Source organism: Musca autumnalis, unplaced genomic scaffold (genome assembly GCF_047663935.1).
Source record: "Musca autumnalis isolate F117 unplaced genomic scaffold, ASM4766393v1 scaffold_5, whole genome shotgun sequence".
NCBI lineage: Eukaryota > Metazoa > Arthropoda > Insecta > Diptera > Muscidae > Musca > Musca autumnalis.
In genome coordinates this window covers 66460912-66476521 of record NW_027412088.1, presented here as the reverse complement: position 1 = coordinate 66476521, position 15610 = coordinate 66460912, and the positions used below count along the sequence as shown (strand labels likewise).

Genomic DNA, 15610 nt, shown 5'->3' with positions numbered 1-15610 from the left:
TTTTTTTTTATATGAAATCTTCATGCTTTGCTTTTTGGTTATTTTCTATCTATTAAATTGTTTAAAACTTAATAATAATTACACATACATATATACGTACACAACAATTTAGGTCGCTGTTTTCTGTTCTTCTAAATATATTTTGTTTTTCTTTTTTTTTAATTTTTCGGCGATACTGTTATAAGTTTATGCGGGGTTACCGGTGATATCTGCAAAAGAAATGAAAATCGGTTAGAAAATAAATTAGGTTAGGTTGTTATGGTATAAAAACAAAGCAAAAGGCTATCCAATCCATGATCATCACAGCAAAATGTTTTCGATGCAGTAGCTGCATGTGTGTTACCGCCCTGAGCATCCCTGCCACAATCTATTGGACAGGCTTCCCCCACCCAATTACATCAGAAGAGATCTTTATGAGAGAGAGAGTGTGTTCAAAAAATAACGTGCACATTGATGTACTTTCGCAGGTAAAGGACAAAGACCACCCCATCCATCTCGGCAGAAGAACGCAAGGATAACACTAGTGGCATTAGCCAGTAAAGATACGGACGATTCTATTCACATTGGCGTGGCAACGAAAAAAACAAAAGAAATGGTACTTCTCTAGAGCCTTTCTGAAAGAAAGGCTGCTTCTTTAGACCCTTTCTGAAAGAAAGGGTGCTTCTTTAGACCCTGCTGAAAGAAAGGGTGCTTCTTTAGACCCTTTCTGAAAGAAAGGGTGCTTCTTTAGACCCTTTCTGAAAGAAAGGATGCTTCTTTAGACCCTTTCTGAAAGAAAGGGTGCTTCTTTAGACCCTTTCTGAAAGAAAGGTTGTTTCTTTAGATCCTTTCTAAAAGAAAGGATGCTTCTTTAGACCCTTTTTGAAAGAAAGGCTGCTTCTTTAGACCCTTTCTGAACGAAAGGGTGCTTCTTTAGACCCTCCTGAAAGAAAGGATGCTTCTTTAGACCCTTTCTGAAAGAAAGGATGCTTCTTTAGACCCTTTCTGAAAGAAAGGGTGCTTCTTTAGACCCTTTCTGAAAGAAAGGATGCTTCTTTAGACCCTTCTGAAAGAAAGGGTGCTTCTTTAGACCTTCCTGAAAGAAAGGATGCTTCTTTAGACCCTTTCTGAAAGAAAGGATGCTTCTTTAGACCCTTTCTGAAAGAAAGGATGCTTCTTTAGACCCTTTCTGAAAGAAAGGATGCTTCTTTAGACCCTTTCTGAAAGAAAGGGTGCTTCTTTAGACCCTGCTGAAAGAAAGGGTGCTTCTTTAGACCCTTTCTGAAAGAAAGGGTGCTTCTTTAGACCCTTTCTGAAAGAAAGGATGCTTCTTTAGACCCTTTCTGAAAGAAAGGGTGCTTCTTTAGACCCTCCTGAAAGAAAGGGTGCTTCTTTAGACCCTCCTGAAAGAAAGGGTGCTTCTTTAGACCCTCCTGAAAGAAAGGGTGCTTCTTTAGACCTTCCTGAAAGAAAGGATGCTTCTTTAGACCCTCCTGAAAGAAAGGGTGCTTCTTTAGACCCTCCTGAAAGAAAGGGTGCTTCTTTAGACCCTTTCTGAAAGAAAGGATGCTTCTTTAGACCCTTTCTGAAAGAAAGGGTGCTTCTTTAGACCCTCCTGAAAGAAAGGGTGCTTCTTTAGACCATCCTGAAAGAAAGGGTGCTTCTTTAGACCCTTTCTGAAAGAAAGGGTGTTTCTTTAGACCCTCCTGAAAGAAAGGGTGCTTCTTTTGACCCTCTTTGACAGAAAGGGTGCTTCTTTAGACCCTCCTGAAAGAAAGGGTGCTTCTTTAGACCCTTTCTGAAAGAAAGGGTGCTTCTTTAGACCCTTTCTGAAAGAAAGAGTGCTTCTTTAGACCCTTTCTGAAAGAAAGGGTGCTTCTTTAGACCCTTTCTAAAAGAAAGGGTGCTTCTTTAGACCCTTTCTGAAAGAAAGGGTGCTTCTTTAGACCCTTTCTGAAAGAAAGGGTGCTTCTTTAGACCCTTTCTGAAAGAAATGGTGCTTCTTTAGACCCTTTCTGAAAGAAAGGGTGCTTCTTTAGACCCTTTCTGAAAGAAAGGGTGCTTCTTTAGACCCTTTCTAAAAGAAAGGGTGCTTCTTTAGACCCTTTCTGAAAGAAAGGGTGCTTCTTTAGACCCTTTCTGAAAGAAAGGGTGCTTCTTTAGACCCTTTCTGAAAGAAAGGGTGCTTCTTTAGACCCTTTCTGAAAGAAAGGGTGCTTCTTTAGACCCTTTCTGAAAGAAAGGGTGCTTCTTTAGACCCTTTCTGAAAGAAAGGGTGCTTCTTTAGACCCTTTCTGAAAGAAAGGGTGCCTCTTTAGACCCTTTCTGAAAGAAAGGTTGCTTCTTTAGACCCTTTCTGAAAGAAAGGGTGCTTCTTTAGACCCTTTCTGAAAGAAAGGGTGCTTCTTTAGACCCTTTCTGAAAGAAAGGGTGCTTCTTTAGACCCTTTCTGAAAGAAAGGGTGCTTCTTTAGACCCTTTCTGAAAGAAAGGGTGCTTCTTTAGACCCTTTCTGAAAGAAAGGGTGCTTCTTTAGACCCTTTCTGAAAGAAAGGGTGCTTCTTTAGACCCTTTCTGAAAGAAAGGGTGCTTCTTTAGACCCTTTCTGAAAGAAAGGGTGCTTCTTTAGACCCTTTCTAAAAGAAAGGGTGCTTCTTTAGACCCTTTCTGAAAGAAAGGGTGCTTCTTTAGACCCTTTCTCAAAGAAAGGGTGCTTCTTTAGACCCTTTCTCAAAGAAAGGGTGCTTCTTTAGACCCTTTCTGAAAGAAAGGGTGCTTCTTTAGACCCTTTCTCAAAGAAAGGGTGCTTCTTTAGACCCTTTCTCAAAGAAAGGGTGCTTCTTTAGACCCTTTCTGAAAGAAAGGGTGCTTCTTTAGACCCTTTCTCAAAGAAAGGGTGCTTCTTTAGATCCTTTCTCAAAGAAAGGGTGCTTCTTTAGATCCTTTCTCAAAAAAAGGGTGCTTCTTTAGACCCTTTCTGAAAGAAAGGGTGCTTCTTTAGACACTTTCTGAAAGAAAGGGTGCTTCTTTAGACCCTTTCTGAAAAAAAGGGTGCTTCTTTAGACCCTTTCTGAAAGAAAGGGTGCTTCTTTAGACACTTTCTGAAAGAAAGGGTGCTTCTTTAGACCCTTTCTGAAAAAAAGGGTGCTTCTTTAGACACTTTCTGAAAGAAAGGGTGCTTCTTTAGACCCTTTCTGAAAAAAAGGGTGCTTCTTTAGACCCTTTCTGAAAGAAAGGTTGCTTCTGTATACCTTCCTGAAAGAAAGGTTGCTTCTGTATACCTTCCTGAAAGAAAGGGTGGTTCTTTAGACCCTCCTGAAAGAAAGGGTGGTTCTTTAGACCCTCCTGAAAGAAAGGGTGCTTCTTTAGACCATCCTGAAAGAAAGGGTGCTTCTTTAGACCCTCCTGAAAGAAAGGGTGCTTCTTTAGACCCTCCTGAAAGAAAGGGTGCTTCTTTAGACCCTCCTGAAAGAAAGGGTGCTTCTTTAGACCCTCCTGAAAGAAATGGTGCTTCTTTAGACCCTCCTGAAAGAAAGGGTGCTTCTTTAGACCCCCCTGAAAGAAAGGGTGCTTCTTTAGACCCCCCTGAAAGAAAGGGTGCTTCTTTAGACCCTTTCTCAAAGAAAGGGTGCTTCTTTAGACCGCCCTGAAAGAAAGGGTGCTTCTTTAGACCCTTTCTCAAAGAAAGGGTGCTTCTTTAGACCCTTTCTCAAAGAAAGGGTGCTTATTTATACCCTTTCTGAAAGAAAGGGTGCTTCTTTAGACCCTTTCTCAAAGAAAGGGTGCTTCTTTAGTCCCTTTCTCAAAGAAAGGGTGCTTCTTTAGACCCTTTCTCAAAGAAAGGGTGCTTCTTTAGACCCTTTCTCAAAGAAAGGGTGCTTCTTTAGACCCTTTCTCAAAGAAAGGGTGCTTCTTTAGACCCTTTCTCAAAGAAAGGGTGCTTCTTTAGACCCTTTCTCAAAGAAAGGGTGCTTCTTTAGTCCCTTTCTGAAAGAAAGGGTGCTTCTTTAGACCCTTTCTCAAAGAAAGGGTGCTTCTTTAGTCCCTTTCTGAAAGAAAGGGTGCTTCTTTAGACCGCCCTGAAAGAAAGGGTGCTTCTTTAGACCCTTTCTCAAAGAAAGGGTGCTTCTTTAGACCCTTTCTCAAAGAAAGGGTGCTTCTTTAGACCGCCCTGAAAGAAAGGGTGCTTCTTTAGACCCTTTCTCAAAGAAATGGTGCTTCTTTAGACCCTTTCTGAAAGAAAGGGTGCTTCTTTAGACCCTTTCTGAAAGAAAGGGTGCTTCTTTAGACCCTTTCTGAAAGAAAGGGTGCTTCTTTAGACCCTTTCTGAAAGAAAGGGTGCTTCTTTAGACCCTTTCTAAAAGAAAGGGTGCTTCTTTAGACCCTTTCTGAAAGAAAGGGTGCTTCTTTAGACCCTTTCTCAAAGAAAGGGTGCTTCTTTAGACCCTTTCTCAAAGAAAGGGTGCTTCTTTAGACCCTTTCTGAAAGAAAGGGTGCTTCTTTAGACCCTTTCTCAAAGAAAGGGTGCTTCTTTAGACCCTTTCTCAAAGAAAGGGTGCTTCTTTAGACCCTTTCTCAAAGAAAGGGTGCTTCTTTAGACCCTTTCTCAAAGAAAGGGTGCTTCTTTAGACCCTTTCTCAAAGAAAGGGTGCTTCTTTAGACCCTTTCTCAAAGAAAGGGTGCTTCTTTAGACCCTTTCTCAAAGAAAGGGTGCTTCTTTAGACCGCCCTGAAAGAAAGGGTGCTTCTTTAGACCCTTTCTCAAAGAAAGGGTGCTTCTTTAGACCCTTTCTGAAAGAAAGGGTGCTTCTTTAGACCCTTTCTGAAAGAAAGGGTGCTTCTTTAGACACTTTCTGAAAGAAAGGGTGCTTCTTTAGACCCTTTCTGAAAAAAAGGGTGCTTCTTTAGACACTTTCTGAAAGAAAGGGTGCTTCTTTAGACCCTTTCTGAAAAAAAGGGTGCTTCTTTAGACCCTTTCTGAAAGAAAGGTTGCTTCTGTATACCTTCCTGAAAGAAAGGTTGCTTCTGTATACCTTCCTGAAAGAAAGGGTGGTTCTTTAGACCCTCCTGAAAGAAAGGGTGGTTCTTTAGACCCTCCTGAAAGAAAGGGTGCTTCTTTAGACCATCCTGAAAGAAAGGGTGCTTCTTTAGACCCTCCTGAAAGAAAGGGTGCTTCTTTAGACCCTCCTGAAAGAAAGGGTGCTTCTTTAGACCCTCCTGAAAGAAAGGGTGCTTCTTTAGACCCTCCTGAAAGAAATGGTGCTTCTTTAGACCCTCCTGAAAGAAAGGGTGCTTCTTTAGACCCTCCTGAAAGAAAGGGTGCTTCTTTAGACCCCCCTGAAAGAAAGGGTGCTTCTTTAGACCCCCCTGAAAGAAAGGGTGCTTCTTTAGACCGCCCTGAAAGAAAGGGTGCTTCTTTAGACCCTTTCTCAAAGAAAGGGTGCTTATTTATACCCTTTCTCAAAGAAAGGGTGCTTATTTATACCCTTTCTGAAAGAAAGGGTGGTTCTTTAGACCCTCCTGAAAGAAAGGGTGCTTCTTTAGACCATCCTGAAAGAAAGGGTGCTTCTTTAGACCCTCCTGAAAGAAAGGGTGCTTCTTTAGACCCTCCTGAAAGAAAGGGTGCTTCTTTAGACCCTCCTGAAAGAAAGGGTGCTTCTTTAGACCCTCCTGAAAGAAAGGGTGCTTCTTTAGACCCTCCTGAAAGAAATGGTGCTTCTTTAGACCCTCCTGAAAGAAAGGGTGGTTCTTTAGACCCTCCTGAAAGAAAGGGTGCTTCTTTAGACCCTCCTGAAAGAAAGGGTGCTTCTTTAGACCCTTTCTCAAAGAAAGGGTGCTTCTTTAGACCGCCCTGAAAGAAAGGGTGCTTCTTTACACCCTTTCTGAAAGAAAGGGTGCTTCTTTAGACCCTTTCTGAAAGAAAGGGAGCTTCTTTAGACCCTTTCTGAAAGAAAGGGAGCTTCTTTAGACCCTTTCTGAAAGAAAGGGTGCTTCTTTAGACCCTTTCTGAAAGAAAGGGTGCTTCTTTAGATCCTTTCTGAAAGAAAGGGTGCTTCTTTATATCCTTTCTGAAAGAAAGGGTGCTTCTTTAGATCCTTTCTGAAAGAAAGGGTGCTTCTTTAGACCCTTTCTGAAAGAAAGGGTGCTTCTTTAGATCCTTTCTGAAAGAAAGGGTGCTTCTGTAGATCCTTTCTGAAAGAAAGGGTGCTTCTTTAGATCCTTTCTGAAAGAAAGGGTGCTTCTTTAGACCCTTTCTCAAAGAAAGGGTGCTTCTTTAGACCCTTTCTCAAAGAAAGGGTGCTTCTTTAGACCCTTTCTCAAAGAAAGGGTGCTTCTTTAGACCCTTTCTCAAAGAAAGGGTGCTTCTTTAGACCCTTTCTCAAAGAAAGGGTGCTTCTTTAGACCCTTTCTCAAAGAAAGGGTGCTTCTTTAGACCCTTTCTCAAAGAAAGGGTGCTTCTTTAGACCCTTTCTCAAAGAAAGGGTGCTTCTTTAGACCCTTTCTCAAAGAAAGGGTGCTTCTTTAGACCCTTTCTGAAAGAAAGGGTGCTTCTTTAGACACTTTCTGAAAGAAAGGGTGCTTCTTTAGACCCTTTCTGAAAGAAAGGTTGCTTCTGTATACCTTCCTGAAAGAAAGGTTGCTTCTGTATACCTTCCTGAAAGACAGGGTGGTTCTTTAGACCCTCCTGAAAGAAAGGGTGCTTCTTTAGACGCTCCTGAAAGAAATGGTGCTTCTTTAGACCCTCCTGAAAGAAAGGGTGCTTCTTTAGACCCTCCTGAAAGAAAGGGTGCTTCTTTAGACCCCCCTGAAAGAAAGGGTGCTTCTTTAGACCCCCCTGAAAGAAAGGGTGCTTCTTTAGACCCTTTCTCAAAGAAAGGGTGCTTCTTTAGACCCTTTCTCAAAGAAAGGGTGCTTCTTTAGACCCTTTCTCAAAGAAAGGGTGCTTCTTTAGACCCTTTCTCAAAGAAAGGGTGCTTCTTTAGACCCTTTCTCAAAGAAAGGGTGCTTCTTTAGACCCTTTCTCAAAGAAAGGGTGCTTCTTTAGACCCTTTCTCAAAGAAAGGGTGCTTCTTTAGACCCTTTCTCAAAGAAAGGGTGCTTCTTTAGACCCCCCTGAAAGAAAGGGTGCTTCTTTAGACCCTTTCTAAAAGAAAGGGTGCTTCTTTAGACCCTTTCTAAAAGAAAGGGTGCTTCTTTAGACCCTTTCTAAAAGAAAGGGTGCTTCTTTAGACCCTTTCTAAAAGAAAGGGTGCTTCTTTAGACCCTTTCTAAAAGAAAGGGTGCTTCTTTAGACCCTTTCTAAAAGAAAGGGTGCTTCTTTAGACCCTTTCTAAAAGAAAGGGTGCTTTATTTATTTATTATTATTATAAACTTATAGTAAATATAAGAGTATTATATACAGTAAAAAGCATTAGCTACTATGGCCATCAGCTATATATATATATATATATATATATATATATATACAATATAAATTCGAAAGAGTTGAACATTTTTTTTAAATAGTTATGTTATTCTGCTTTATGTACTGAAATATATTATCAATATTTAGGTTGTTTATGTTTTGAAGCATATTTAATCCTTGGTTTTGTAAGAAGCGTCGTTGTTGTTGAGATAATAATCTGCATGTTTGGAGTATATGTTTAACGGTAACCACATCACCGCACTTCGGACATTTGTTATCTGCGTTTTTGTTGATTAGATATTGATGAGTTGTAACAGTGTGCCCCATCCGTAAACGAGAAAAAATTCTAATTTTCTTTTTATCAATATTTGTGGGGTAAATTGCAATTTGATTATGTGGATTGACATCTGTGTAGTGATAATGTTGGAACTGAGCTATATTGACTATGTGTAGCTTAAATAAGTTTGCTGATATGTGTGCTTTTAGATCCAGTCTTTCAATGATAATATCCTCGATAAGTGGTGCGATGCAGGCATTCTTTGCAGCATTGTCAGCGAAAACATTACCTGGTATTCCGACGTGACCAGGAATCCACGCTAGCTTTATCTTACCCATATTAGATATGAGTAGATCCCTTATTTTATTAATACCTGACCATTTAGTGTTGGATATATTAGTAATGCTCCTTATTGCCGATAGACTATCAGATAAAATCAGTGTTTTCTTTTTGGTTTCCAAAGCAATATTGATGGCTTCTAAGATACATGCAACTTCACCAGTGAAGATTGAACTAAAGTTTGATAAAACTTTAGATGCTAATAGCTTTCCATCGCAATCAACTACAGCATATGCTGTAGCGGAATTATTTTTAGAAGCATCTGTGAAAAGTTGATACCAATCACCATGTTGCGACATAAACTCATTGAAATGTGTTAAATAGATTTCATGAGGTGTATTATCCTTTTTGTGCAGGGATAGTGACATATTGCAAGAATTCTCCGAGAACATCCATACAGGGTACCTTGTAATATAATTTGTTATTCTACCCTTAAAATTCACAATATTATTGTTTATACATTCATAAAATACAGATGGCACCTTGGGCTTCCTCTTTGAGGATAATATTTTTTTAACATCTTCATCTATAATCGATGAATTTATGGAAAGAATTTTAGGTAATAGTCGATTCAGGATCTCAATATACCTTTCCTCCAAAGGCGGCAGTCCAGATTCTATAAAAAGAATTTTAATCGGCGTTGTCCGATAAGCAAATAGACTAGATCTTATGCATCCATGGTAAATTGATTTTATATATTTCAATGTGGAATTTGGACTGTTTCCAAATATGTAGAAACCATAGTCGATTTTGCTTAAAATAAGCGTTTTTACCAGGTAGGTGAGTGTATTAATGTGGGTATAACATTTGCTGGATAAATATTTGATTATGTTAGCTCTAGGAATAAGATCTTTTTTTAGTTTTAAGATATGTTTTTTCCAGCGATAATTTTTTTCAAATGTTAATCCAAGAATTTTTAGTTCATTTACGTATGGAAAAGTTATATTGTTGACTGTAAAGTTTTGGGGATGGCAAATATGTTTTCTGCAGATGTGTAGAATAGATGATTTTGAAGATGATATTTTTGCTCCAGAAAATTTACACCAATACATTATTTCAGCGATTATTCTTGAAAAGGTATCATTTGTACTATTGTTGTCTCTTTCTTGGCTTAATATGTACACATCATCCGCGTAAAGACAATGGTAAATTTTATTGTATTTGTTAATTATGAGGCTTATTTGATTAAAAGCTATTTGAAAAAGGATTACTGAAAGAGGTGATCCTTGTGGTATTCCATTTTTTAAGGTGAATCTCTGCGAGAGATAATTATTTATTTTAACTCTAAATGTTCGACCTGTTAAAAATGATTTAATAAAGTTTAACATCTTAGATCCACAGCCCCATGATGTCAATGTATCAAGAATAACATGAATGCCCACACGATCGAAAGCCTTTTCAAAATCTATTGCAAGTATAGATGTATGGTTTTTGGTTGATAGAGCTTTTGTTGCAAAGAAATCAATATGGAGTAAAGCGTCATCACATCCTTGTTTTGCCTTCAAAGCCACTTGTTTAACTGTTATGAGTTTCCTGGTTTTTAAGAACCATGCCAGGCGATTTGAAATTACGCGTTCGAGTAGTTTTGAAATACATGGCAACAATGATATTGGCCTATAGCTGGAAAAGAGGTTTTTGTTTTTGTTGGGTTTTGGGATCGCGACAACTATTGCTGATTTCCATGAAAAAGGTATAACTCCTGTGTTAAACACGAGATTGTACAACGAAAGAAGTTTTTCCTTACTGTAACTGGAAAAATTTTGTAGCATAGAATATGTTATCCGATCATGCCCGGGTGTATTTCCTTTAGCTTTATTTAAAGCTATGGCTAACTCAGAGCTGGTTATGGAGTTCTCTATAATCACTGCTTGTCTGTTCCTTGCATTATTAGAGAAATTGTTAGGAATATCATTTTTTGACAGCCGGAAATCCGTACAGAAATTAGAATCAGCAGATTCGTTAGACCATTGTTCACCAAATAAATTGGCGATGTCAATGGGGTCGTTTAGAATGCCATTATTGGTTTCCATTGCTGTAAAGGTCTGTGATGTGTTTCGGTTGGATATTCTGTTTACTTTGTTCCATATGTTAGATAGAGGGGAATCTCTACTGATGGTGCTGGTAAAGCGCATAAAACAGATAGCCTTCGCTTTCTTGGATTCGGATCTAAACTTTGCTTTAGATTTCTTATAGAGAACTAGAAATTGATTGGTACCAAAAACCGACCGCGTCCGGTCGTATTATCAACTACCACTCCAAACACCCAAAACAAATAATAGTAAATACCGCACGTAACCTCATAAACAGAGTCCTTAATGTAAGTGATGTCAAATTTCACGGAAAAAACAAGAATAAAATAAGGAAAATATTAACCAAAAATTGTTTCCCTAAATATCTTATTGAGAATTTAATAAATAACTATAAAATACGTCAGACGGAAACAAATTTGGAAGAACATAAAAACGAAATGATATATAAAACAATGTTGTATGTACCGGAAATTTCAGAAAGGTTCCAAAACTCCAACCTTTTTGACAAGGATAAATTAAATATAGCACCAAAAACTGGCAACACTTTGAAACGACTGTTTAGTCAAACCAAAACCAGCGTCCCTAAACTTGACAAACACAACGTAATTTATAAAATTGAATGTGATGGTAACGAAGAGGAAAAATGTGGAAAAATGTATGTGGGTACGACTAAGAATAAGCTGAAAACAAGATTATCAGCACACAAATCTGATATTAAATTACGAAATCAGAATACGGTCCAAAAAACAGCGCTTGCGGACCACTGTAAGCTTAACAACCATATGCCAAACTTTGACAATGTACGTGTACTGCAAGTAGAAAATAACTATAACAGACGACTTACATTGGAGATGCTGCATATCAACAATATACCAACAAATACGAAGATAAATTATAAGAGCGATACAGACAACGCAGCCTACTGTTATAGATATTTGACAAAAAAGAGATCGTGCAATACGTAGTCATTCCAGTGCAATATTTACAAGGAACAGACGATGGTAGTGAATCCACGATAGTTCTTAAGAAATACTTGACTGTTAATATTTTTACGTATTGTAAGTAAATAATAATCTCTTTTTGTATGTTTGGAAAATATTTTAAAAATACTGTGATACTCAATAATATACATACAATTATAATGTCGTTGTAGATCATCCCCTGAAGATGCAATTTCAAAAAATTGCGAAATATTGGGAAACATAAAATGAAACAATAAACAAATAAACAACAGTGACCTCAAGCTCAAAGAAGATTTTCATTTCTAAAATAGAGAACTAAATTGTCGCGTGTTGGACTTTTCCGGAATATACGAAATTTTCTGACCTTGTCTTGACGGTAAGTATGTAGGTTTAGGTTCCACCAAGGGACATAGTGTTTGTTGTTGGTTTTTTTCATTGGTATGTTTAATGCTGCTGCTTTTCTTATAGCCTTGGTTATTGTACCATTGATTTTATTTGGGTTTTTCTCAAAACATTTGTTTTCCAATTCATTGTCGACAGTAGTTGAATATGTCCGCCAATTTGCCTTTTTAAAGTTATATTTTGGGGTAAGTTTTACAGACGACCAATTGGAGTTTGTTAGGACAGTGGTCACTATAGGAAAGTGATCACTGCTATACAGATTATCAATTGTTTCACTGGATGCAATCGGTAGAAGATTTGCAGAATAGCATGTTATGTCTATATTTGTGAAAGAATTAAAGGTAGATAAATGTGTAGGATTGCCATCGTTTAATATACACATATTATGCATGTTCAGGTCATGTTCGAGAATGACACCCCTGGTATTATTTTTTGCTGAACCCCATAATATATTCCAGCAATTAACATCACCCATGAGCAGAACAGGTGTTGTAACATTATCGAAAAGTGACGTAATGTCATTAATATCGAACGATTCATTCGGATGTATATAAACCGAAATTATGGTTATCTTTATATTTAACACCACTTCCATAACAATATTTAAGAGTTTTGAAGAATTGTAAATCCTCTTGTGTGGGATATTATTTTTAATAAAAACAGCTAATCCACTTTTTGCATTGATGTTCGATGGGTGGTTAGCGGAGTAGGTGGTGAATGAATTTGGGCCTATTGGATGGCATTGATAAGGAATGTGAGTTTCCTGTAGGGAGATAAAGTGAGGCCGTCGATCCTGTATCAATAATTGGAGATCTGTATAATTGTTGATTAATCCTTTTATGTTCCACTGTAAGATGTTAAAATTAATCATTAGAGAGAAAAAAAAAAAAATAAAATAGTGTAAAACACTATTATGTCATTGAGACATCATCAGCGTCGTCAACAGCTGATCGTCTTGCTGTTATTTTTGCCGATATGTATTTATTTGTATCTATATCTGATAAGTTTGATGTTGTATTGCTCATAGGTTTTGAGATACTACATTTGGTGTTGTTGTTTTTTAGCGTTTCAATTTTTGAGTGAAATTTATTTATTAGTTCTTGGTGTTCTGCATTTATTGCTTCTGTTGTGGTGGTTTGTTTGTTTTCTTTTGTTTTTGGGTTCTTTTCATTTGGTTGTGCTTGGTTTGAGTTAGTGCTGTTTTACATTTAAGCGATTTGTCTTACGATTTTTTGTCTCCTCTTTGTGGTGGTTATTCTTGTTAGGCAGAGTTGCAAAACATAGTAAGAGAAATTGAAACAAAATTTAGTTTTGCAATGAATTTTGTGCATAAAAAATCATTTAAAGCATAAAATGATTATTTGTTATAAGCATTTTAAAATTTGTATAACATATTTTTATAAAATACCTTCTTTTTACATTAAGTATTTTTAACAAAATGTACACTTGGTACCATGTTACAAAAAAATGCAACCCTGTGTGTGAAATTTACGAAGATGAGCAAAGAGGAGACAAAAAATCGTAAGACAAATCGCTTAAATCTAAAACAGCACTTAGATTTGTTGTTAAATGTTATTTTCTTTTTTCGCACTTCCATTGCCTCTGAGAGACTTTCTGTTGGTATATCGGTTGGTGTTATTTTTGGGGTATTATTGAGGGCTTCTTTAAAAGAGCATTTGTTTTGTATTTTGTGCTTGAGTACCGTTTTTCTTTGTAGGAATTCTGGGCAGTTTTTGTTGGTGGATCTATGCTGGTGATTGCAATTGATACATTGAACTTTAGTACAGGGTGTTGGATCGTGAACAGCTGATGCATATACTTCACATGTAATAGAGTTCTTGCAGAATTTCTTGGTGTGACCTAATTTGAAGCAATTTTTGCACTGTATCGGATTTGGGATATATTCTTTCACCATACAAGTAATTATTCCAATTTCCACAGTTTTAGGCACTTCGTATAAGTTGAAACTCAGTATGTGTGAAGGGGTATTTGATACCACACCATCATTAAACCTCGTAATTTTTTGGCAATCGACAACACCTTGTGACTTCAGACCATTAACAATTTCTTCTGGGGAAAGGTCAGTTAGCAAATCGCAGCGTAAAAATCCTTTAACAATATTTAGGGTTGGATGATAGATGCATTTAACAGGACATAAACCAGCAAGATTTGTTGTTTTTATAAAACGATTAGCTTGAGCCTCATTTTTCGTCAAAAAGAGGAGATTTCCGTCTCTTGTGAAAATCGTTTTTAATGTTGGTTCAGCCGAAATTCCTTGAATAGCTTTGGAGATTAGGAAGATGTTGAATGATTTCAGGGTTTTTTCTGGATGTTTACTTTTCATCAGCACATATTTGGGACAGGATTGATATTTGGATTTTTGTTGAACTAAACCCGGAAAATCCAAAGACTTTCCCAAGGCTACAGTTCCTGTTTTTTGTTTTTTCCTTCTTGGGGAGGTTCCCCCTCCAGGATCTAGGATCCCGTAAAAGTTTCCTCCAGAGGAGGATGCCATGTTGAAACACTAGCAGATATCACTTATGAGTTCTTTTGTATGCAAGAAAAAATTACGAAAAAATAATAACGTTGTTGTTGTTGAAAAAGTTTAGACCCTTTCTGAAAGAAAGGGTGCTTATTTATACCCTTTCTGAAAGAAAGGGTGCTTCTTTAGACCCTTTCTGAAAGAAAGGGTGCTTCTTTAGACCCTTTCTGAAAAGAGGGTGCTTCTTTAGACCCTTTCTGAAAAAAGGGTGCTTCTTTAGACCCTTTCTGAAAGAAAGGGTGCTTCTTTAGACCCTTTCTGAAAAAAGGGTGCTTCTTTAGACCCTTTCTGAAAGAAAGGGTGCTTATTTATACCCTTTCTGAAAGAAAGGGTGCTTATATATACCCTTTCTGAAAGAAAGGGTGCTTATATATACCCTTTCTGAAAGAAAGGGTGCTTATATATACCCTTTCTGAAAGAAAGGGTGCTTCTTTAGACCCTTTCTGAAAGAAAGGGTGCTTCTTTAGACCCTTTCTGAAAGAAAGGGTGCTTCTTTAGACCCTTTCTGAAAGAAAGGGTGCTTCTTTAGACCCTTTCTGAAAGAAAGGGTGCTTCTTTAGACCCTTTCTGAAAGAAAGGGTGCTTCTTTAGACCCTTTCTGAAAGAAAGGGTGCTTCTTTAGACCCTTTCTGAAAGAAAGGGTGCTTCTTTAGACCCTCCTGAAAGAAATGGTACTTCTCTAGACCCATTCTGAAAGAAATGGTACTTCTCTAGACCCATTCTGAAAGAAAGGCTGACCCTCTTTGAAAGAATGGGTGCTTCTTTAGACCCTCCTGAAAGAAATGGTACTTCTCTAGACCCATTCTGAAAGAAAGGCTGACCCTCTTGGAAAGAATGGGTGCTTCTTTAGACCCTCCTGAAAGAAATGGTACTTCTCTAGATCCATTCTGAAAGAAAGGCTGACCCTCTTTGAAAGAATGGGTGAAAGGGTGCTTCTTTAGACCCTTTCTTAAAGAAAGGGTGCTTCTTTAGACCCTTTCTTAAAGAAAGGGTGCTTCTTTAGACCCTTTCTCAAAGAAAGGATGCTTCTTTAGACCCTCCTGAAAGAAAGGGTGCTTCTATAGACCCTCCTGAAAGAAAGGGTGCTTCTTTAGACCCTCCTGAAAGAAAGGGTGTTTCTTTAGACCCTCCTGAAAGAAAGGGTGCTTCTTTAGACCCTTTCTGAAAGAAATGGTGCTTCTTTAGACCCTTTCTGAAAGAAAGGGTGCATCTTTAGACCCTCCTGAAAGAAAGGGTGCTTCTTTAAAAGCACTGGTAGCCATGGAATGTATAGGGGTCGCAGTGACGTGTGGAACTGCTGAGATAGAGTTGTTTAACGTATACATCCTACCGATAGCTGTACTCCAGGTTATAGGGCCAACATTAGCCCGATTTTAGAAGGTCATAACATACAGAGTGCTGGCTGAGCAGATTGATACATCTACGTTTGGCTGCGTCAATGAGGACGCCCCTACCAGAATTAGCGTAGAGTGTCACAGTTCGCCAGATATAACCATTGCGTCACCTGGTCCAACAAATTACGTCACGTGGCAAACCGTCGTTTCTTTGGGTCATACATCACCCTATAATTATCTCTATCCGTCACAATTTTATCACCTCTGAATGTTGCACTATCATTAATCATTGGAATGCTAATTGGCGAGATCTGTCCAACTCTTCTGACGTCTGGTAGCAGA

The 15610-nt window shown here is 38.1% G+C and overlaps 1 protein-coding gene across 2 annotated transcripts in view; it reads right to left on the bottom strand.

Moving 5' to 3' along the window:
* Positions 1-15610, bottom strand: part of Usp15-31 (Ubiquitin specific protease 15/31) — a 190850-nt gene continuing 175240 nt past the window's right edge. For both annotated transcript variants that reach the window (XM_073991936.1, XM_073991935.1), the window contains one exon: positions 1-209. In XM_073991936.1, the coding sequence (XP_073848037.1) occupies positions 159-209 (51 nt within the window). In that variant the 3' untranslated portion in view covers positions 1-158. The remainder of the gene's footprint in view (positions 210-15610) is intronic.